General features: G+C 38.5%; 1 protein-coding gene across 2 annotated transcripts in view; it reads right to left on the bottom strand.

Annotated features, from left to right (window-relative positions):
- The window catches only part of RNF115 (ring finger protein 115), a 67,762-nt gene that overhangs the window by 27,260 nt on the left and 15,605 nt on the right, over positions 1 to 24,897 (bottom strand). The window contains exons 2-4 of one of the 2 annotated variants that reach the window (XM_065905602.1): positions 21,300 to 21,358; positions 20,503 to 20,554; positions 17,149 to 17,191 (exon numbers count right to left, since the gene is read on the bottom strand). In XM_065905602.1, coding sequence (XP_065761674.1) covers positions 17,149 to 17,191; positions 20,503 to 20,554; positions 21,300 to 21,309 — 105 coding nt within the window. In that variant the 5' untranslated portion in view covers positions 21,310 to 21,358. The remainder of the gene's footprint in view (positions 1 to 17,148; positions 17,192 to 20,502; positions 20,555 to 21,299; positions 21,359 to 24,897) is intronic. The other variant, XM_065905595.1, reaches the window with a different exon arrangement.

Below are 24,897 nucleotides of genomic sequence, written 5' to 3'. Positions count from 1 at the left end.
GGGGGAAAAAAAAGCATCAACACTACAAAGTGAAGACAGATGTCTATAAAAATACTTAACTTACAGAAGGTGCATGAGAAATCTGTGTCAAAGCTGTGCCAAGGCAGTGCAAGAAGGTCTGATAAGGCCATTCTATTGTACACACTTTTTACTAAAAGTGCATTGGCATGGGATAGGCATGTCTAGGGGCAAGGGGGAAGGGGTTTGTTGGGTTTTACCAAGGAATCACTAAACAAAGAGTAAGAGGGAAAAATCCAAGTTACCTCTAAAATAATTTAAATTTTATTTATTTGGGCATCAGATATTTCAAGAGTTCCACAGAACACAACTTACTGCACTCCATCCAACCAAGTACATAACTCTGGTCACATCCTGGTCTTTTCACGTTGTTTTGAAGTTTTAAATCAAATAAAAAGAACCTCATTATTTATTGTATTTTAGTATGTTACTAAAATATTACACTACTCAGTACATGGCCTTAGATCCTAAAATCCTCACAGCTCCTCCACCCCAGACTGATCTTTCTTCCAGAGACCCATACTAGCAACAGCCTCCTTTAGAAATACTCAGAGAAGAGTTAGCAGCTCAGCTGCACATTAAGCTAAGCTGATTCCAGGACCATTTCTAGTCTCAATCTACCTTCCAATAATTTGTCACATCAATTCTTGAAGTTAAGGGGTTTGTTTATGTTTGTCAATAATGTTATTTTTTGCTAATTTTTCAAATTTATAATTTCTGCTTTATTTTCAAAGATGCTTTCTCCCTTTTTAGTTAAAAATATGCAATAAATATAAATTATAAAAATGCAAGTGCAGAATATAAAATACAAAGTACAATATAGCTTCCATTCTCTCATCTGTGACCAAACCCTACCCCTAATTCCAAAGAACTACTTAGAGGTTAATTTGGTATGCAGAATTCCAGTTTTGTTTTTTTTTTTCTTGAGAGGGAATTGTTAAATTTTTATCTTTTGTTTTCCTTTTTATATTTTATGACTTTGTTGTTGTTGTTTGTTATAGTTCTAGAACATAGGCACCATTCCACTAATAGAAACTGACAGAACATAGAGACAGAACTATCTGATGAATACACACAATGACTAGAAAAGAAATATTAAGAGACTTAGTTTATGAAAAGTTTACCTTAGTTTATGAAAAGACTTAGTTTACCTCTGAGAAATCATCCCCCAAAATAGGTCCTATATTAACAACTGCAAAAACTAAACAAACCCAAATGAAACGAAAGCAAATAAAACTTCAAAACATTAAAATACAGTGCAAAAAAAATGGTATGACAAATTTAAGTCACTTTCCAGCCTTTCAGTCAATAAAAGGCTGTGACTGTGTCCTTCTTTGGATTCAGGTCCTCCTTTTAAAATTACTGCCTAAAGCCCTTGCCCCAAATGATGGGGGGGGTTGAGGAGGGGGTTAACCGGGGCAGTGGAACACCCAGTCTGTGACATCTGACAGCATGCGCTTTCACGGTGGGCCAGCACAGCAACAGTGACACTCCCCTATTCTCACTGGTAAAGCTTTAGAATTTCAGATCTTTAAATATCTATGTGTACATACATTCACCAGGTTTTATAAACATACACACACATTTATTCAGCAAATACTTACTGAGCATGTACTATGTCCCAATCACTTTCTGGGAGTGATTAGAATACAGCAGTTAACAAGACGTCAAAAAACAAATAAGAACTTGTGCCCTAACAGATTTCATTTTCAAGTGGAAAGAGCAACACTCGCCCTCCCTCCAAAAAAACAATGCCATGAAAGGAAAAAAAGGCTTCCAATGAATAACTCAGAACACACAAAAGCATATCATTCTTTTCAACAATAGCACAGTATGGATGTTTTATGTTTTATATAGTCTTTAACATTTCTTATTATAATATATAGTATTTGACACATGTAAAATGACACAATAAATGAGATATAAGAAAATAAAACAGGACTTCCCTGGTGGTGGGAAGAATCGACCTGCCAATGCAGGGAACATGGGTTCCATCCCTGGTCTGAGCAGATCCCACATGCTGTGGACCAACAAGGTCCGTGTGCCACAACCACCGAGGCCCACACGCCCTAGAGCCTGTGCTCCACAAGAGAAGCCAACACAATGAGATGCCTGTGCACCGCAGCAAAGAGTAGCCCCAGTTCTCCGTCAACTAGAGAAAGCCTGCACACAGCAATGAAGGCCCAGCACAAACAAAGTAAAAATAAATAAATTAAAAATTTTTTAAAAGAAAACATATGGTCATGTAACCATCTCTTAGTTCATATGACCAAAACCACTGAAACCCTTTCTCCCTCCCTCCTCCTACCTCCAAGGATAACCACTACCCTCAATTTTTTCTTTACCATTCCTTAAATAGCTTTACCACAAATATACACATCCATAAATAAAATGTGCCTTATAAATTAATATGAAAGTGCCTAATGAAAGCGCTTGCTTTTCTGTCTCCACGTTGATACATTTATTTTCGCACACACTTTATGCCACACTTTTTAAAATCTTTTCTTCCCTCAATAAACATAAGGACATACTGTTCCCAGTTTTTTGCCATTACAAACAGCCACTGTGAACATTTTTATATATGTTTTCTGCTATAGAGATAGGGAGTTTCTGTTAGTGGTCTATACAACTTTATATATGGTCTATATTAATGCCAAATTGTTTTCCAAAGTGGTTGAACCAATTTACACATCCACCATGAGAGTTGAAGGGTTTCCACTGTATCAAATCCTGGTGAACACTTGATAATAGTGCTTTTTAAAAAAATAGTTTTTACCAGTCTTCAAGACAGAAAACAACTGTATCACCTAGAGGTTTCTCTTTTTGTTTTCTGTGTATAAGAATCTACAGGGGGTTGATTTTTAAAATGTGTATTTTTCTGTCCTACTGCAGAAAGTAAACTCAACAGGTCTATAGTAAGCCTGAAAGACTCCCTTCAGCATTTCTTGTATAGATGGTATAAACCATATAGTAACTATGAACTCCCTCAGCTATTGTTTATCTGGGAATGCCTTAATATCTCCTTCATTCTTGAAGACAGTTTTGTTGGATTTAGAATTTCAAGGTGGCCATTTTTTTCTTTCAACACTTTAAATATGTTATCTCACTGCCTTCTCAGTGGAGTTCAGTTCAGTCGCTCAGTAGTGTCCAACTCTTTGCGATCCCATGCACTGCAGCACGCCAGGCCTCCCTGTCCATCACCAACTCCTGGAGTTTACTCAAACTCATGTCCATAGAGTTGGTGATGCCATCCAATCATCTCATTCCCTGTCGTACCCTTCTCCTTCTGCCTTCAATCTTTCCCAGCATCAGGGTCTTTTCAAATGAGTCAGTTCTTCACATCAGGTGGCCAAAGGGTTTGAGTTTCAGCTTCAACATCAGTCTTTCCAATGAACACCCAGGACTGATCTCCTTTAGGATGGACTGGTTGGATCTCCTTGCAGTCCAAGGGACTCTCAAGAGTATTCTCCAACACCACAGTTCAAAAGCATCAATTCTTTGGCACTCAGCTTTTTTTTCAGTTCATCTATACTATACTATCCTCTCACATCCACACATGACTACTGTAAAAACCATAGCTCTGACGAGATGGACCTTTGTTGGCAAAGTAATGTCTCTGCTTTTTAATATGCTGTCTAGTTTGGTCATAACTTTTCTTCCAAGGAGTAAGCGTCTTTTAATTTCATGACTGCAGTCACCATCTGCAGTGATTTTGGAGCCCAAAAAACTAAGTCTGCCATTGTTTCCCCATCTATTTGCCATGAAGTAATGGGACCAAATGCCATGATCTTTGTTTTCTGAATGTTGAGCTTTATGCCAGCTTTTTCACTCTCCTCTTTCACTTTCATCAAGAGGCTCTTTGGTTCCTCTTCACTTTCTGCCATAAGGGTGGTGTCATATGCATATCTGAGGTTACTGATATTTCTCCAGGCAATCCTGATTCCAGCTTGTGCTTCATCCAGCCCAGCGTTTCTCATGATGTACTCTGCATATAAGTTAAATAAGCAGGGTGACAATATACAGCCTTGACGTACTCCTTTTCCTATTTGGAACCAGTCTGCTGTTCTATGTCCAGTTCTAACTGTTGCTTCCTGACCTGCATACAGATTTCTCAAGAGGCAGGTCAGGTGGTCTGGTATTCCCATCTCCTTCAGAATTTTCCACAGTTTACTGTGATCCACACAGTCAAAGGCTTTGGCATAGTCAATAAAGCAGAAATAGATATTTTTCTGGAATTCTCTCGATGTTTCAGTGATCCAACAGATGTTGGCAATTTGATCTCTGGTTCCTCTGCCTTTTCTAAAACCAGCTTGAACATCTGGAAGTTCACGGTTCACGTATTGTTGAAGCCTGGTTTGGAGAATTTTGAGCATTACTTTACTAGCGTGTGAGATGAGTGCAATTGTGCGGTAGTTTGAGAATCCTTTGGCACTGCCTTTCTTTGGGATTGGAATGAAAACTGACCTTTTCCAGTCCTGTGGCCACTGCTGAGTTTTCCAAATTTGCTGGCATATTGAGTGCAACACTTTCACAGCATTATCTTTTAGGATTTGAAAGAGCTCAGCTGGAATTCCATCACCTCCACTAGCTTTGTTCGTAGTGATGCTTCCTAAGGCCCACTTGACTTCACACTCCATAATGTCCGGCTCTAGGTGACTGATCATACCATCGTGATTATCTGGGTCGTAAAGATCTTTTTTGTACAGTTGTTCTGTGTTTTCTTGCCACCTCTTCCTAATATCTTCTGCTTCTGTTAGGTCCCTACCATTTCTGTCCTTTATTGAGCCCATCTTTGCATGAAATGTCCCCTTGGTATCTCTAATTTTCTTGAAGAGATCTCTAGTCTTTCCCATTCTGTTGTTTTCCTCTATTTCTTTGCGCTGATCACTGAGGAAGGCTTTCTTATCTCTCCTTGCTATTCTTTGGAACTCTGCATTCAAATGGGTATATCTTTCCTTTTCTCCTTTGCTTTTTGTTTCTCTTCTTTTCACAGCTATTTGTAAGGCCTCCTCAGACAGACATTTTGCTTTTTTGCATTTCTTTTTCTTGGGGATGGTCTTGTTCCCTGTCTCCTGTACAATGTCACAAACCTCCGTCCATAGTTCATCAGGCACTCTGTCTATCAGATCTAGTCCCTTAAATCTACTTCTCACTTCCACTGTGTAATCATTAAGGATTTGATTTAGGTCCTACCTGAATGGTCTAGTGGTTTTCCGTACTTTCTTCAATTTAAGTCTGAATTTGGCAATAAGGAGTTCATGATCTGAGCCACAGTCAGCTCCTGGTCTTGTTTTTGCTGACTGTACAAAGCTTCTCCATCTTTGGCTGCAAAGAATATAATCAATCTGATTTCAGTGTTTACGATCTGGTGATGTCCATGTGTAGAGTCTTCTCTTGTGTTGTTGGAAGAGGGTGTTTGCTGTGACCAGTGCATTCTCTTGGCAAAACTCTATTAGTCTTTGCCCTGCTTCATTCTGTACTCCAAGGCCAAATTTGCCTGTTACTCCAGGTGTTTCTTGACTTCCTACTTTTGCATTCCAGTCCCCTATAGTGAAAAGGACACGGTTTTGGGGTGTTAGTTCTAGAAGGTCTTGTAGGTCTTCATAAAACTGTTCAACTTCAGCTTCTTCAGCATTACTGGTTGGGGCACAGACTTGGATTACTGTGATACTGAATGATTTACCTTGGAAATGAACAGAGATTAGTCTGTTGTTTTTGAGACTGCATCCAAGTACTGCATTTGAGAGTCTTCTGTTGACTATGATGGCTACTCCATTTCTTCTAAGGGATTCTTGCCCACAGTAGTAGATATAGTTGTCATCTGAGTTAAAGTCACCCATTCCAGTCCGTTTTAATTCGCTGATTCCTAAAATGTCAACTTTTACTCTTGCCATCTCCTGTTTGACCACTTTCAATTTACGTTGATTCATGGACCTGACATTCCAGGTTCCTATGCAATTTTGCTCTTTACAGCATCGGACCTTGCTTCTATCACCAGTCACATCCACAACTGGGTACTGTTTTTGCTTTGGCTCCGTCTCTTCTTTCTTTCTGGTGTTATTTCTCCACTGATCTCCAGTAGCATATTGGGCACCTACTGACCTGGGGGGTTCATCTTTCAGTGTCTTTTTGCCATTTCATACTGTTCATGGGGTTCTCAAGGCAACAATACTGAAGTGGTTTGCCATTCCGTTTTTCAGTGGACCACATTTTGTCAGTCCTCTCCATCATGGCCCATCCGTCTTGGGTGGCCCTACAAGGCATGGCTCATAGTTTCACTAAGTTAGACAAGGCTGTGGTTCATGTGATCAGATTGGTTACTTTTCTGTGATTGTGGTTTTCAGTCTACCTGCCCTCTGATGGAGAAGGATAAGAGGCTTATGGAAGTTTCCTGATGGGAGAAACTGACAGAGGGGGAAACAGGGTCTTGTTCTGATGGGTGGGGCCATGCTCAGTAAATCATTAATCCAATTTTCTGTTGATGGGTGGAGCTGTGTTAATATAAAAACTAAATATTTTTTTAAAAATTTATTGAAGTATAGCTGATTTGCAATGTTGTGTTACTTTCAGGTATAAGCAAAGTGATTCAGTTATATATGTTTATATGTGTGTATGTGTGTAATATATGTATGTATGTGTGTATATATAGACATATATCTCCTTGTTTTTTATCTATATTATATATAGCTTTGTTATCAGTTAATCCCAAACTCCAAATTTATCCTTTCCCCTTTGGTAGTTTGTTTTCTATGTGGGTCTGTTTTGTAAATAAGTTCACTCATATCTTTTTTTAGATTCTGCATATAAGTGATATTATATGATATCTGTCTTTCTCTGTCTGACTGACTTCACATGAAAATGTCTAGGTCCATCTATGCTGGTACAAATGCATTACTATTTTTAATGGCTGGGCAGTATTTTACACTGTGCATATGTATACGTGCGTGTGTACCTCACATCTTCATCCTTTCATCTGTCAGTGGACATCTAGGGTGCTCTCATGTCTTGGCTACTGTTAAGTAGTGCTGCTATGAACACTGGAGTGCATACATCTTTTCAAATTAGACTTTTTATCTTTTTCAGATATATGCCCAGGAATGAGACTGCTGGATCATATGGTAATTCTATTTTTAGTTTTTTGGGGTTTTGTTTTTTTTTTTTTAAGATTATTTCCTCTTGGTTGTGCTGGGTCTTCGTTGCTATGCACAGGCTTTCTCTAGTTGCGGATAGCAGGGGCTACTCTCTAGTTGCAGTACGTGGGCTTCTCATTACGGAGGCTTCTCTTGTCGAGGAGCACAGGCTCTAGGGTACACAGGTTTCAGTAGTTACGAAGCATGAGCTCAGTAGTTGTGGCTCACAAGTCCTAGAGGGCTGGCTTAGTAGTTGTGGTGCACGGGCTTGGTCGGCCCGCGGCATGTGGGATCTTCCTGAACAGGGATCAAACCCATGTCTCCTGCACTGGCAGGCAGATTCTTAACCCCTAGACCACCAGGGAAGCCCTACTTTTAGTTTTTTAAGGAATCTCTATACTGTTCTCCAAAGTGGCTGCACCAATTTACATTCCCATCAACCGTGTGGGAGTGTTCCCTTTTCTCTACACCCTTTTCAGCATTTATTATTTGTAGACTTGTTCGTGATAGCTATCACTGTGGTTTTGATTTGCATTTCTGTAATAATTAGTAATGCTGAACATCTTTTCATATGCCTATTGGTCATCTACATATATGTCTTCTTTGGATAAATATTTGGAATTTTTGATTAGAAGAAAAATTAAGCACCAAACTCATAATATCAATAATCTGCATTGATAATTACACATGAGTTATTGCATCTAACATTTGTAAAAATTCTGAAGGAACCCAAGCTTAGAAGCAGCTTCAACATCAGCATAAGGCATTTTCTACTTGTTTGGAACTGCAAATTAGTGCAAACAGACAGCAGTAGTCAATGTATTTGTCCCAAGATACTCCTGTATGTTGACCATACAGCACCTGATAAAAAGAGCACACCACACAAATTTACACCAAATCAACACTAAGGATAACAATAGCTTCAGGTCATTTGCCTCTGAGCAGACTTAAGACAAACCTAAGAGAAAAAAATAGCTCATACAACAAAACTGGGTATTCAAGACAAGTTAAAAACAGATATTCAGTTTATTTTAATTCTTTTCTCACATAGGTTATCACAAGAATATCACAAGATGGAGTGACTTCCCCGGTGGTCCAGTGGCTAAGACTGTATTACCAATGCAGGGGGCCTGAGTTGGCTCCCTAGTCAGGGAACTAGATCCCATATGCAACTAAGAGTGCCTGCATGCTGCAACTAAGACCTGGTGCAGCGAAATAAATAAATAATATGGAGAATTAACAAAATTTGCTATACACTAACCACGATTATATAAGCTAACAAGAAGAATTATACAAAAAAGATGTTAATGACCCAGATAACCATGATGGTGTGATCACTCACCTAGAGCCAGACATCCTGGAGTTCGAAGTCAAGTGGGCCTTAGGAAGCATCACTACAAACAAACCTAATGGAGGTGATGAAATTCCAGCTGAGCTATTTCAAAGTCCTAAAAGATGATGCTGTGAAAGTGCTGTACTCAATATGAAGGCAAATTTGGAAAACTCAGCAGTGGCCACAGGACTAGAAAAGGTCAGTTTTTATTTTAATCCCAAAAAAAGGCAATGCTAAAGAATGTTCAAACTACAGAAGTTGCGCTCATCTCACATGCTAGCAAAGTAATGCTCAAAATTCTCCAAGCGAGGATGTATGCTGTATGTGGGATCTAGTTCCCTGACCAGGGAGCCAACTCAGGCCCCCTGCATTGGGAGCACAGTCTTAGCCACTGGACCACTGGGAAAGTCACTCCATCTTTTTTATATTGAAACATGTAAGTATTTCAGCCCACATATTTTTTGAAGCATCATCTTTTTACCTCCAATGCAGAGTAACATTTTCAGTTTTTCAAGACAGAACTTGTCAATTAGGTGCTAGCAAAGTAATGGTCAAAATTCTCCAGGCAAGACTTAAAAAGTACATGAACCATGAACTTCCAGATGTTCAAGCTGTAGAAAACACAAAGGAACCAGAGATCAAATTGCTAACATCCGCTGGATCATCGAAAAAGCAAGAAAATTCCAGAAAAATATCTACTTCTGCTTTACTGACTACGCCAAAGCCTTTGACTGTGTGGATCACAACAAACTGTGGAACATTCTTAAAGAGATGGGAATACCAGATCACCTTATCTGCCTCCTGAGAAATCTGTATGCAGGTCAAGAAGCAACAGTTAGAACTGAACATGGAACAACAGATTGGTTTCAAATTCGGAAAGGAGTACGTCAAGGCTGTATATATTGTCACTTTGCTTATTTAACTTATATGCAGAGTACATCACGCGAAATGCCAGGCTGGATGAAGCACAAGCTGGAATCAAGACTGCAGGAAGAAATATCAGTAACTTCAGATATGCATAGGACACCACCCTAATGGCAGAAAGCAAAGAGGGACTAAAGAGCCTCCTGATGAAAGTGAAAGAGGAGAGTGAATAAGCTGGCTTAAACTCAACATTCAAAAAATTATCATCATGGCACCCATCCAGTCCCATCACTTCATGGCAAATAAATGGGGAAACAATGGAAACAGTAACAGACTTTAATTCTCTTGGGCTCCAAAATCACTGCAGGTGGTGACTGCAGCCATGAAATTAAAAGATGTTTGCTCCTTGAAAGAAAAGCTATGATCAACCTAGACATAGAAAGCATACTAAAAAGCAGAGACATTACTTTGCCAACAAAGTTCTGTCTAGTCAAACTATGGTTTTTCCAGTAGTCATGTATGGATGTGAGAGTTGGGATCATAAAGGAAGCTGAGCTCTGAAGAACTGATGCTTTTGAACTGTGGTGTTGGAGAAGACTCTTGAGAGTCCCCTGGACAGCAAGGAGATCAAACCAGTCAATCGTAAAGGAAATCAGTCCTGAATATTCATTGGAAGGACTGATGCTGAAGCTGAGGCTCCAATACTTTGGCCACCTGATGTAGAAGAACTCACTCCTTGGAAGAGACCCTGATGCTGGGAAAGATTGAAGGCGGGAAGAGAAGGGGACGACAGAGGATGAGATGGTTGGATGGCATCACCAACTCGATGGACATGAGCTTGAGCAAGTTTCAGGAGTTGGTGATGGACAGGGTGGCCTGGCGTGCTGCAGTCCATGAGGTCGCAAAGAGTGGGACACGACTGAGCAACTGAACTGAACCATGATTATATGAGCACCTCAAATACTATGGTCAATTCATATGGCCCAGCAATTTCCCTCCTACTTATATACTTGAGAACACATAAAATACATACAGAAAAAAATTATACATATTCACAGCAATGTTATCTAAAATGGTTAAAAGGTGTAAATAATGGAAATGTCCATCAACTGATGAGCAGATAAACAAAATGTAGTATATCCACACAGCAGATCATGCAGCCATAAAAAGGAATTAAGTACTGATACATGCTATAAAACATAGATGTGTCAAGAAAACATTATGTTAAGTGAGCCAGTCACAAAGGTCACATACTGTATCATTCATTCCATTTATATCAAATGTCCTAAACAGGCAAAAGCACAGAAACAGAAAACAAACTCATAGTTTCCTAGAGCTGGGGGAATCGCAGAGAAAACAGAGTGACTACTAACGGATATAGGGTTTCTTCCAGGGGTGATGAAAAAGTTCTAGAATTAGACAGTGATGATGGTGATGTAAGTTTGTGAATACACCAAAACCACAAAATGTATACTTTACACAGGATTTGAATTATATCTCAAAAAAAAAAAAAATGATGATCTACAGAGATGAGTCAGCTGAGGGTGATTTCTAAATCACTGACTTTAGAAATGCAATTTTGAAAAAAGTTCACAAGCAATCTTACGAAAGCACTAAATCAAGATACAGAACATTTTCATCACCTCCAAATGTTTCTTAATGCATCTTAGTAATCCCCTCCTCCTGCCTCTCCCTGCCCTCAAGCAGCCACTGATCACTCTGTGATTTGCATTTTCTCAAATTTTATACTTTCTAGGAGTTCATGTAAAGGGAATCATACTATATGTATTCTTTGACTTCTTTCACTCAGCTTAATTATTTTGAGATTCATTCTAATTTTTACATGAATCAAGGGTTTATGTTGAGTCGCATTCCACATACTTTATATTGCTGAGTAGTATTTCCATACTATGGATATACCACAATTTGTTTATCCATTCACCTGTTGATGGGCACTTGGAATGTTTCTAATTCTTATTATTACAATAGTTGCTATGCACAATTATGTACACATCTTAGGGGAGTACAATGGTTAAATCATATGGCTAATATTTCTAAAAAAAAAAAAAAAAAAAAGCTGTTTGCTAAAGTGGTTGGACCATTTTTACAATCAATTTCAGTTGCTCCACAACCTTACCAAAAGTTAATATAGTCAGTCTTTTAAAGTCTAGCCATCCTGATAACTATGTAGTAGTTCACTTTGGTGAGTTTTTTTGTTTTTTGTTGTTTTTTTTTTGGCCATACCACACAGCATGTGGGATCTTAGTTTCCCAACCAGGGATTGAGCCATGCCCTCTCCAGTGGAAGTTCGAGAGTCCTAACGACTGGGCCACCAGGGAATTCCCTCATTGTGGTTTTAATGGGCATTTTCCTAAGTACTCAATGGACATGAATTTGAGCAAACTCTAGGAGACAGTGGGGGACAGAGGAGCCTGGCATGCTTCAGTCCATGCAGTCACAAAGAATCAGACACAACTGAAACAACAACTGAACAACAACAAACAACAACTAACAATGTTGAGATTTCTTTTGCCATCTGTACACCTTTGGTAAAGGAGATTGTTTAAATCTTTTGCAATTTTCTAAAAATGGGTTCTTTTCTCATTATTCCATTTTAAGAGGTCTCTACATAGCCTGGATACAAGTTTTCAATCATATATAAAATTCCTAAATTTTATAAAAATACAGAGCATTCAAATGCTATTCACAAAGAAAAAAATATGATGTCCAGTGCCCACCCACCTCTTAAAATCTAAACACTGTGCCATAAATTATGTCTTGAAAGCACCTTTTTTTCAAATGAGTTTAAGCTTACAGGCTACAGATGTGGTCAACTGGCAGTCACTGAACAAAAAACTGGCAGGGCTAACACCAAAACTATTTTCTGTTTCATTCTTGTTCCTTCAGTTACCATTGAGTTTACATTATGTTCTTTGCTTGGCAACAGAATTACTGGTGTGAACTTAGTACTGAATTAGAGAAACACAGTTATTCCTTGAACAACTGCTGAAGAGTTCTGGAGTTGATATTTCCAAATGGACTGTATGTAAAGCAGGCAGCACTGTGAAATGAGCTCTTTTAACTCTTTATACTAAAAAGTGAGACAGATGGAAGACTTGGTTGAACTAATTCATCCTTTAAGATCACATCCAGGGTGCAGCTACTCAGAGAATCCAAACTCTACCTGGCATTTGAGTACAAGCCCTCTGGCTGAGACTGAGAAGAACAGCAAACAGCTAAAAGGAAAACTTACTTGGGAAAAGAAAGTTAAAATTTGAAATCTTTACTGTCTTTACTAGGTTTAATCATTTAAAATTACCATCTTTGTAGGTCAAGAACAATAGAATATCAACAATTTTATTTAGCTCAGCTTAATTTACTGTCGTTCTTGATTACTTCAGAGCCTTCTCCACAGGTCCCAGGAGCACACACAAAAGAGCATAGTGGGTACTGGAGAGAGACTTCATGAAGGCAGGCATAATACCGCCCTCCCAGACCACTCATCTCCTCACCTAGCTGCCAGAGGTACTAGTTCCAGATCCTTGCTAACTAGAGACTTCAATTACTAAACTCAAAGGTGACAAGGGAAGACTCAAGAGCTTCCACGTCCACGTCTAACCTCTTTATTCATTCCTCATTACTCTTTCCTACCAGGGGAATGATGCATCTGATTGGTAAGTAGCAAAAACCTAACATCTGCTAAGTCACATTTCTCCAGTTGGTGGAGTTCATGTATAAGGACTCTGCACAAAGGCCAAAAAAGTGATTCTGAGTATTTGTGCCTGCTCTGCTGCCTCTAATTCTCAGGAGGGGCATCCTGTGCAGATTTAGGATGTCCATTTGGCCACAGATCAAATGTGGTTTCCAACTTCACTGAATAAAAATTAAATCTTTATTTCCATCTCTCTAGCATCTATATTTTACTTCTTAACATGTTCTAGACTCTGAGATGAAGTGAAGAGGTATGATCAATGATCAACCATCATGTATAGCCAGACATGTTTTAACACAGGATAACAGTTTAGTATAGAGAAGGCATGAAAGAATATGAAGCCATAAAATAGATAACTCATTAATTAGGAAGAGTCAAGAAAAAAATTTATGCTATAATCCTAAGTAAATTTTAAAAATCAGAAATACAACATAGCATATTCTATGATACATCTGAAAACGGTTATGAAGCATGAATGTGAGAAATGGAAAGTATGAGAAAGAAAGAAAGAAAATGAGAAAGGGAGGGAAGGAAAGGACAAAATAAAAAATAACGTAATGATAATATGGAAGACTTTCTAAAAATCTTCTTCATGTTGTTATAATATCTTTCAGTATCTATGCCTCAGGACAAAACCTGAAAGGAAATATATAAAGAAAGGAGGCTCTTAGAACAGTGGAACTCCAGATGTATTTTAACACCCTTTTTTTGCCCGACGCAGTGCTGCATATGTATCAAAACAAATTTTATTTAAATAAATATAAATCAGGTTGCTCAGAGTACCTTGCCTTCTTGCACACCTAGGAGTTCTTTTTCTAGGAAACCATCTATCTTATTTTCTGCTAATCCGAGGCAGAAGCCATAGCCACTCTTGCACTGAAGTGATATGCTCAGGAAAGCTGAAACTTTCAGATCAGATGTCTCACTGGCACCAGGTCATGGTCAGAAGCTTTCAAGTAATTAATAAAATGCTCAGATAGCAATGGGTTCAATTCCCCAGATTATCAACAGGGACCTCAGTATAGCTATGTCCTCTCTCTCTACAATCTGTTAGCAACATTTCTAAATTCACTCTCCACCAACCCTCACACATTACTCAAACATCGTTCCCATTTCACTGGCAACTCTTCTCCATCCTCATCCACTCTTTCTGTTTCCCCCACCCCAGACCTCATTTAGAAAAAAAAAAAATACACACACACACACACATGCTTGGATTAAGCCTCTTCTAATATATCTAGTGTTTTAAGAATCCAGCATTAATAAATACTAATTAAGAAAATAATCTCTTCATTGTACAAGCAAATCTGAAGAATAGAGCAAAACTGAGCACAAGCATTTGCTGGAATTATAAACTGAAATATAGAAAAGAAAAACAACTCTTGTTTCCAAACATAATTTTCTTTCTAAGCTTTTCCTCTAGGAATATGGATAAAATTATGAACTTAAAGCCTATGAACACTGTCTAGAGGAAAAGTGTTAGTGTTTTCTCATCTCTTTGCTTATCTAAATTCCACCTACCCTTTAAGGCTCTAGTACTTGAAGCCTTGTTTAACCTTCTCCATGAAGTATTAATAACAGCTAAAATTTATTAAGCACTCACTATACGGCAGGTACACTGGCCCACACACCTGGCATATATCGACTCAATCCTCACAACAACTCTCTGAGGTAGGTATTATTATTTTCCCCAATTTACAAAGGAGGAAACAGAGGCACTGAAAAATTCTAAGTAATTTTGCCCAGGTTACACAGTCAGTAAGCAGTAGACCCAAGATTTAAACTCAGGCAATCTGGATCTGGGCATATCACTATGTCATTTGACCTCTTTATTCCTAAACATCTTAGTCTTTTCAAAGACTGCAGCCCACCTAACCTGTCCTTTCTACTGTCTGTCATATACACCCCACAATTTAGTATACCCTCTGTACATTCTTTCTTGTATTCATACTTGTTTCATATGTTTGCACTTGCTCCCCAACTAAATTATAAGTTCCTCACACTCAAGGCAACTGTAACATTTGTTTCTTGCCCCAACTTCTAGCAGAGTGCTGGAAGTGCACTCAACATACTTCTTAGCTGATTTTAATCCTTGACAACTTCTACAATACTAAAAGACAGATTTTTTTCTATATAATTGCAAAATATTTTAAAAGGAGAAAACTGAAATATTCCCTTTGATGACAAGGGAAAACTGGGTGTAATCATGCCCTTGCTACAAATCCTGAAGAACATGATGTCACAGGCTATGATTAGGCCAAATTACTTCAACACCTGAAGGATAACTCACGCAGTATCAGATTTAGCATTACTAAAGTTAGGAAACTGACTAAATATATATATTTATTTTTCTTCTGAATGCATCTTCTCCTAGTGAGTCATAACTACAAAACCTGTATTTCTATCTCCTAAAAGAGAACACTTAAGGAAAATCAGATGAAGTTTTTCCTCTGCATATGTATAACCAGTTAAGTGACAATCTGTGTTATCAGGAATAGCTCACACAGGGAAAAAACAAACTAAAACTGGAAAGGCTTCCAGGCCTGGTGAGCAGAATCAATTTTAAGTAATGTTTCTTCATCCATCAAAACAATAAAATGGGAGTTCAAAGACATAATCTATCTTGAATCACACTAACCAACCCACGTATCAAGTCAGTTCACAGTCAAGTAAAAAGTTTAATACCGAATATTGGGAAGTACCACAGACCATAAGTAAAAGAAAATACCCTTAATAAAACAGGATTGTTACCCAAACATTAAGTTTCTTGACTATAAATCTAATAACATAAAAAATCTGGGGAGCTGAGAATTTCCTGGTGGCCCAGTGGTGAGGACTTGGTGCTTTCACTACTGGGGCCTGGGTTCAATCCCTGGTCAAGGAACTAACTAGGATGGGAACTAAGACCCTACAAGGTGCACAGTGTGGCCAAAAAAAAAGTCTGGGAGCTGCAAGTCTTAAACATAATTTTCAGAGGATAAAGGAGAGAAGCTTAGGGTTTTATGGGCTTCTTACTGAATACCAGTTTTCAGAAATACCTGCAAATACAGTTTTAATTTATACACAAATAAACACTAAAAAGTTTTGCTTGTTCTCAAAACTTGAACTATTTCCAAAAAAGGCAAATGTGATTCTGAAATACAGAGAAATTCCAATTATGGGATTTAATTTTTTTTCTTTTAGCATCTGTTAGCTTTCTAGGGCTAACCAAACTATATGGCAGTAGGAGCAAAAGCAAACCAGTGTTTTCTGTAGGCAGAGGGGGGTCTACCCTTGTGAGATACAGTCTCTCAATGCTTATAAACAAAAAGTACTTAATGTCCCTTAAAACTGTACACCTTAGGGCTTCCCTGGTGGCTCTGGGGTAAGGAAGCCACCTGCCAATGCAGTAGAAATGGGTTTGCTCGCTGATTCAGAAAGATCCCACATGTCACATGGCAACTAAGCTTGTGCACCACAACTATTGAGCCCACGCTCTAGAGCTCAAGAGCCACGTCTACTGAGTCCACCAGTCACAACCACTGAAGCCCACATCCCCCAGAGTGTTTGCTTCGCAGGAAGAGAACCCACATTATATAAAGAACTGGAAATTAACTACAGGTCCTATCTTGAGACCTGGAAGGCAAGTAAATATCTTATCCTTAATCTGGAACCCAAATTCCAATACATATACCAAACCACCACATTCATTCAAGGTAATCTCTAGAAACCAGTACCTCTGTGTAAAACTGTAGGCTGTGCCTCACTGTGACTTCAATTATAACTCATCCCCTGCTCTTTACTTGACAGTCACACCACTAAGAGTCTGCAACACAGTTATTAAAAAAAAAAAAAAAAAAACAAGCTTTACAATCTCACACTACATACACAATATAGATGCAGAAAATAACCGAAAACACCACCTAATCAAAGGTTTACTAAAAATAACATGCCAAAGCCCCAACTATTGAACACAAATCTTTCTAAGACTACTCTTGCCTACATTTTCCTTAAACATTCTGAGGTTTTGCTGCACTGGCAAGTGAAAATCTGTCACCGTTTTAGCACGAGCCCACTACCTAAAGAATCCATAGAGCCAAAGAAAAACTTACCTCTGAAAACTGTGTTGATGTGCTGCTGCCACCACCTAAAAAACTGAAGAGAAAAAGCAATGAGAAGTGATTCTATTTTCTACTCCCAGGAATAAGCTTCCCTCCCAGAACCTAAATATAGAATGGTACAATGAGAACAAATCCCAATAAGGAAAAATAGCTCATTCCAATGTGACACCTACAAAGGAAATTATGAAGAACTTGCATGTGGATTAATCTATGAAAAATACTATAACAAACTACAAAATCAAGGGAAAACCAAGTGAAAAATTAGAGAGGGGACATCACAGAGAAGGAAGAAGGACCCACAGCCAGCAATGCAACTCAAACCTGAGCAAAGGAAGAAAAATATTTATTCTCAGAAGCTAAAAAATAAAACTAGATTCTCCAAATAATATTTCACTAAAAAACCACTAACCATCAGATGAACACACAACATTTGAAACTACTAGAAATGATTAAATGTAGTAATGCAAGGGGTCTGGAACAATATTTAGCATCTTATAAAAGGGCTCAATAAATATTTTTTCTTCTGATGATTATCTTACCCACCCCTCAGAGCCATCCTTCATTAAGACTTTACTAAACTCACCTTTGGAAGGACTGATGCTGAAGCTGAAACTCCAATACTTTGGCCACCTCATGCGAAGAGCTGATTCATTGGAAAAGACCCTGATGCTGGGAGGGATTGGGGGCAGGAGGAGAAGGGGACGACAGAGGATGAGATGGCTGGATGGCATCACCGACTCGATGGACATGAGAGTTTGAGTAAACTCTGGGAGTTGGTGATGGATAGGGAGGCCTGGCATGCTGCGATTCATGGGGTCGCAAAGAGTCGGACATGACTGAGTGACTGAACTGAACTGAAACTCACCAAACAAGACTCATCCACAGCCCTCTGCACTCTTGACTGTGGTTCTATATTTGACCTTATATTATACATATCTAGAACTTGTTTCATCCATTTCTACTTCTTACCCTTCTTTCAGAAACATAAAATTCAGAGGGTAAATACTGTATTTTATTAAAACCACAAATATATGTATTTATTATATATCAGCCACTATACACAGCACTCACCACTTTTGATAATGCTGCTTTACTATATCCTGCATTGATAACTCAAACATAAACATTATTGAATTAATATTGCATGTGTAAACCAATTCCCAAAGACTAGGAAAAAATATTAGATCCCATTGTCCTCACGAAATTTGCAAAGAGAGAAAACTGGCTAAAACACTTTGACAGAAAGGGGATGGAAAGAATACCAAGAACTGCTAGATATCACTTTTACTTCAAGAGACTTACAAGGGCACAAAAGTACACACGTTAGCACACAAGCATGCACACACTCACCCCAATGCTATAAGTCCACAAATTACTATAGCAGCCTTCATTTTCAGAATTACAATAGCAATCCAGGCACTGCACTCAGCTCATTGAGAAAACACACACACCCTGGTTAGTCTGGAACCAAAAGTGAAAAAACGAAAGCTAATGCCATTCTCTATCTATGGCATCATTCTCAAGCCTCATTCTCTGATTAGAAACCATTTAACAACTGTTATTTGTTTCAAAAGTTTAAATGTCTTTTGTAAAAAACACTTCCTATGTAGAACAAGCCTCAAATTACCAGTGCCTCTATAAATAATTAAATAACCACTGTATCCGTTTTATTGCTCAAGCCTAGAAAGACTTCCCAGAGAAGGCAATGGCACCCCACTCCAGTACTCTTGCCTGGAAAATCCCATGGACGGAGGAGCCTGGTAGGCTGCATTCCATGGGGTCACTAAGAGTCAGACATGACTGAGTGACTTCACTTTCACTTTTCACTTGCATGCATTGGAGAATGAAATGGCAACCCACTCCAATGCTCTTGCCTAGAGAATCCCAGGGACTGGGGAGCCTGGTGGGCTGCGGTCTATGGGGTCGCACAGAGTCGGACACGACTGAAGTGACTTAGCAGCAGCAGACAGGCTTCCAGGGCTCTTACTGCCTTTACCATATATTGACAGCTTCAAGGATTCAGGTATCTTTGGTAATTAAAGCTATCAACTCTTTCTTTTAGGGTTCTTCTATCCCTGCAACTCCCCCAGCCTTCCCTTTCCTTAAATTCCTTTGTATATTAAGAATGACAGAGCTGGGGTTCCTTGGTGGCTCAATGGCGAAGAATCCACCTGCCAATGCAGGAGAGACGGGTTCAATCCCTGATCCAGGAAGATCCCACACACAGCATGGCAACCAAGTCTGTACACCACAACCCTTGAGCCCTTGCTGTAGAGCCTGGGAGCTGCAACTACTGAGCCCCACTCTAGAGCCTTCGTGCCTCAACCATTGAAGCTCACAGGCCATAGAGCCCTTGGTCCACAACAAGAGAAGCCACCACAATGAGAAGCCTGAGCACCACAACTAGAGAGTAGCCCCTGCTCGCAGCACCTAGTAAAAAGCCCATGCACAGCAACAAAGGCCCAGCACAGCCAAAAATAAATAAATAAATAATTTTTTAAAAAAGAATGATAGGGCTAACCATTGGGAAGGGATAATAAAAACAAACACATTTTTCTGAGAAATGTTACAAAGCTTAAGAAAATTTACAAGATGCTCCTCCAGATGAATGTCTAACAGCAAATGGAACCCATTATCCAATGTTCACATAAGGACTTGCTCTCATTAATTTTTACCATCCACTACTTAACACTGTAATTGCTAAGTATTCAAATCAGCAAATGTTCATAAACTTTATAGAAGGAAATAAATACCCTGCTACCTCTAAGACACTGATTCTAAGCAAAGATTTCTTCAACTATTTAAAACACTGATCTTTCAAAAGACATGATCTTTGCATTTGAATATCTGCTACCAATAGCACCTGTACAAGACAACCTTTGACTCACAAAAGCACAAATAAAAAACTAACTCAAGTGAGAGCAGGAGCCATAAAATTCAGTTTTCTTCTAGAAAAGATTTATCTTGTAGTTAATCACCAACCTCATGGCTAAAGAAACCAAAATTAGTATTCAAAACCTTTGAAAAAATGCTCCCCCCGAAAACAACTAACATGCTCTATAACACATGCAGAGCATACCCTGCTTGAAACAAGTATATGATGCAATTATAACAGCACAAATAAAAAGCTATCCCAAGTTAGCATGCCATCCACACAAAATTGCTAATTTTGCCATCATGCGAATCTTGTAGATTGAGCTGGTATTGTGTTATTTAAAACCAAGATTATTATATCAAGTGTTTGTAGCAAACTAGATCCTCATGCCATATGTTGCCCCAGAAGCTCCAGGTCAGATTATACATATAATCACTGATCATTAATAAAGTTAAACTAATTGTACATACTGTAAAATGTGTAGTTTTTCCTGGTTGTGGAAGGGAACTTCAACTTTATATTCTGCCAACAGCAACAGTAAAGGAATTATTTACTGCCATTAAAACCCCCAAAGTCACTCCAAAATTAAAAGAAGTCCTCCTATCAACACTATTCTACTTTTTATTAAGCTTTCATAGTTTAATCATATTAATCAAGAAGGAATATATAACATTGTCACTTTCAGAAATAACTTCCCCCTTTTATAGATTTTATACCATCAGTAAGAGCAACAAGAGCCAATTTCAAGCATTACCAACACACTAATACTACTGTGGCAAGATGGTATGTTTGACCACAATAATCCTAATAAGCACAAAGGACCCAATGCTTCCTCAAGAAAAACAACTCAGTTTCCCTGGCTAGAACAGCCTGTTTATCTTACTAGGTAATCTTTGTCACAAGTTGCTCCCCGGCCCACCAAAGGGGTATAAGAGCAATCTACCTTCAGGCAACAGAGTAGTCACTAAAAACCAACCAATAATTCAAGAGAAACCCCAAAGTCTCAGAAAATATATGAAAACTCATCAAATTTACTCTGATAAGGATATAGAGGTTTCCCAAGAACACCACAGTAGATCTCAAGACACCTACTATCACATTTTCCTAATTTTCCCATTTTTTTTCCCCTTTGCTCTGCTACTTTTCTTCTCTCTCTCAGCAGAGAGTGTAAGTTATAAAACAAATTTCTTTCTATTCATTCAGTTGATGCTAAAAAACATAATTTTGATAACAGAATGCCTGATTTATTCATGGGCTTGTACTATACCTGGAATCATCTGTCACTTCTTCAATAAAACCTGATTCACATCTGGGACAAGTATATTCCTATAAAAGAAAGGAAGACAAAAATGAGAGTCTTTCACCAGAAAGCTAAGTATACAGTTACAGAACAATATGCACTACACAAGCTGATGTTGTGAAACGCTGTTTGTACTTGCTGACTCTCAGGATAGTTTTTTCTGTTATACTCCAGCAAGTAGTGAATTCCATGTGATAATTATAGAATGGCTTCATAAGTGATTCCCACTGAAAGCTAAAAGGAAGAATGTCAAAGTTTGTTTTTTTAACTTGAATTTTTTTTTAACTGTAATGAGTTCATTATCTAATTTTCTCTTCAAATCTAGTGAAAAAGCTCCAAGAGATGCATCAGAGCAGTAAAAGATTATAACATTCAATGGGCATAGACAATGCTATTTTTCTCCCGCTATGCCGTTTTTTTCCTTTATCTACTCCTTGCCTTTTTGCCACACCAGCATAACCCAAGCTAGTACTGGCTCTAAACAATGACAGGAGACATAAACTGAATCACAGAATAAATCAATTTGTAGACTAGGAATTTACAGTGAAGTTTTACAGTACTTCTAACCTATTTTTTGATTATCAATGGTTCCAAATAAAACTTAAATATTCTCAGGTATTCTATAGAGATGTTAATTCAAATAACCAGAATAACTCCATTAGATCAGCTTCCATTTCCTTCATTACCAGGAATCTTTCTTTTAAATAAATATCAAGCTTTTGGGCCTATTATCTGAGTCTAGAACTTCTGGGTTAACTTGATGGATTTCTCCACTCCAAGGCTCTAACTGGGTGGCTCAGACAGTAAAGAATCTGCCTGCAATGCGGGAGACAGGGGTCCGATCCCTGGGTCAGGAAGATCCCCAGGAGAAGGAAATGGCTACCCACTCCAGAATTCTGGCCTGGAGAATCCCATGGACAGGGGAGCCTGGCGGGCTACAGTCCATGGGATCACAAAGAGTTGGACGTGACTGAACAACATTGGGGCTGATAAGAAAGAATATACTTCAGAGGTTGCTTTACCACAATTTTTAAAAGTATATTTTAACTTTTAAAAATAGTTAACTATTTTAACTATTAATACCTATTAAAGTAGATCTGGAAAAGACATCTTCAACTATTTTCTTGCTCTCTATATTTTCTAAACCCCAAAGTTCGTCTTATCAGAAGGAAAAGTAAGCTGTATTTGCCTACTCAAACAGAGTTAGAAATGTAACTCAAACATTCAAATGCTTTCTTAAAAGAGGCATAAAGAAAAAAATCAATCCCTTCTGTCAAGATTAGTTTGGTGAGCAGTCAATGTAAGAAAAACATTTAAATTTAATAAAACAATTGCTTTAAGCAATGCACACTGGGAATATAAACAAATACCAAAGTTCTCCTGAGGGAATCAGGGAAAGCTTTATCTGAAACAGAGACTTAGTCTATTTGCTCAATAAAAAAGGAAATTATGAGCTAAAAATCATAATAGAATATAGCATGCATGGTGGTTGGAGGGGAATGGTATGATGAGTGTGAATAGGCATACTGAAACCAGACTATGGAAAACTTAGATTACCATGAAATTTATCCTATAGAGCAGAAACTCTCAACCTTTTTTCTTCTCTACACACATGAAAGATGAGAAACACTAATAATGGGCATACTGTGAATTACCCCAGGCAGAAAATAATCTGGAGAACATATAAATTCCTGAGCCCTTCCCTCTGCTCCTTCATCCCCTATCCTCCCAGGTAGCAGTAACTATATTCCTTTCTCTCCCACAAAGAAAGTTATCTGAAAGCAAGTGAGATGGCCTACAGAAGGCTACCTTAAATCTATTTTAATGTTTAAAGTTAAAAAGAAAAAATCAATTAAAAAATGTTGTGATTTGTGATTTGCATCCCAATGTCAGGCCCTCCTCTTTCTTTTCTCTTCCTCTCTCATTCATTCCCATTGTTTTACATGAAAAATAAAAAAATAAAAATAAATAAATATCCTCTAGGTGCAACAACTCCCAAATGTGTTATCTCCAATCCAGGTCACTCTTCTGGACTCCAGATTCATTTATCCTCAAATGTATTCTCTCTCATGCTCTTTCTTACACACACACTCTTATCAAGAGGTGGCATATCAAATTTGTTCATACTGGAAAAGTCGGGAGCCACTCCCGACTCCTCCCTCTCTGTCATCTTCCACATCCAACCATCAAATCCTGGGACTTCTACTGTGAACACATTTCTCAAATCTACTCCTTGCCTTTTTGCCACACTATCATAACCCAAGCCAGCACTGGCTCTAAACAATGAATAAGTTCCCTCTTAAGTGCTGTCCTACTTCTCTTCCGGGCTCTTCCCATCTGTTCTGTGTGATAAAGTCAGAATGATCTTTCTAAAACATAAAACAGACCATATCATCCCATCTTAAAACCTTTCAACTATTTCCAGAAACACTAAGAATAAAATTAAAGTCTTAAAAATGACTTGCAAGGCCTTGATTCAGCTGGTTCCTGTTTAACTTGCCAACCTCATTTTAGGCTACGCTGCCTCAGTGAATTTCAGCCACAAAGACCTTCTTTCAATCATTCTAACTCATCAAGCTGATCCCTGCCTCAAGCTTTCACACATTCTGCTCCTACAACTGAAAACATTATTCCCCTAACTCTTTGCATGGCAAGGGACTTCCAGTCTTTTAGGGCTCCATTTTGAGGTCATGTCAGAAACCCCTCTTTCACCATTCAGTCTAAAGTGCCTTCCTCCTCTTTTTTGAAAAGAATTTATTTATTTTTGGTTGCACTGAGTCTTTGTTGCTGTGAGCTTTCTCTAGTTGCAACAAGCAGGGGTTACTCATCGCTGAGGTGCATGGGCTTCCCACTGCAGTGGCTTCTCTGGTTGCGGAACACAGGCTCCAGGCACACACGCTTCAGGAGCGGTGGTGCAGGAGGCTCAGCCACTCTGCAGCGTGTGGATTCTCCCGGACCAGGGACTGAACCTGTGTCTCCTGCATTCACAGGCAGATTCCTACCCACCTGTAACACCAGGGAAGTCCCCTCCTCTTCTTATTTTCTCCTTATGGCACCTAATTCATTCCTTTATAGCACTTATCACAGTTTGTAATTATATATTTGTTTAATGCTTTCTTAATATCTGTAACCATTCAGAAAGCTTTAAGTTTCATAAAGGCAGGGTTCAGATCAATTTTGTTTACCATTATATCCCTAAGACAGTCTGGTATTCAATAAATACTTACTGAATAAACAAACCTGAAATTACTTGCCACACACCTCACAACTAGGAGTCAAAGTACCAGAATCTAATACAATCAGAGAATGGTTAGAGTGAAAGTAAACAATTAAAAGAGCTGGAAGTTTAAGAAGTTGGGGTCTGCTCAGGGGATAGTGAAGCCTAAGATTTCAAAAGAAGCAATGTTTTGGATGATCACAAAGTCCAAGATAAAGCTATGAGAGTAGGTGGTGTAATAATTATACAATTATCATTGTATAATCACATTTATTTCATAATCAACATTAAGCATGTATAGAAATATTATACATGTATTTTTTAAATTTTTAATTGGAGGATAACTGC

This window comes from Muntiacus reevesi, chromosome 1, assembly GCF_963930625.1.
Source record: "Muntiacus reevesi chromosome 1, mMunRee1.1, whole genome shotgun sequence".
Lineage (NCBI taxonomy): Eukaryota > Metazoa > Chordata > Mammalia > Artiodactyla > Cervidae > Muntiacus > Muntiacus reevesi.
The sequence above is the reverse complement of the archived record's forward strand: the minus strand, read 5'-3'. Positions and strand labels throughout refer to the sequence as shown.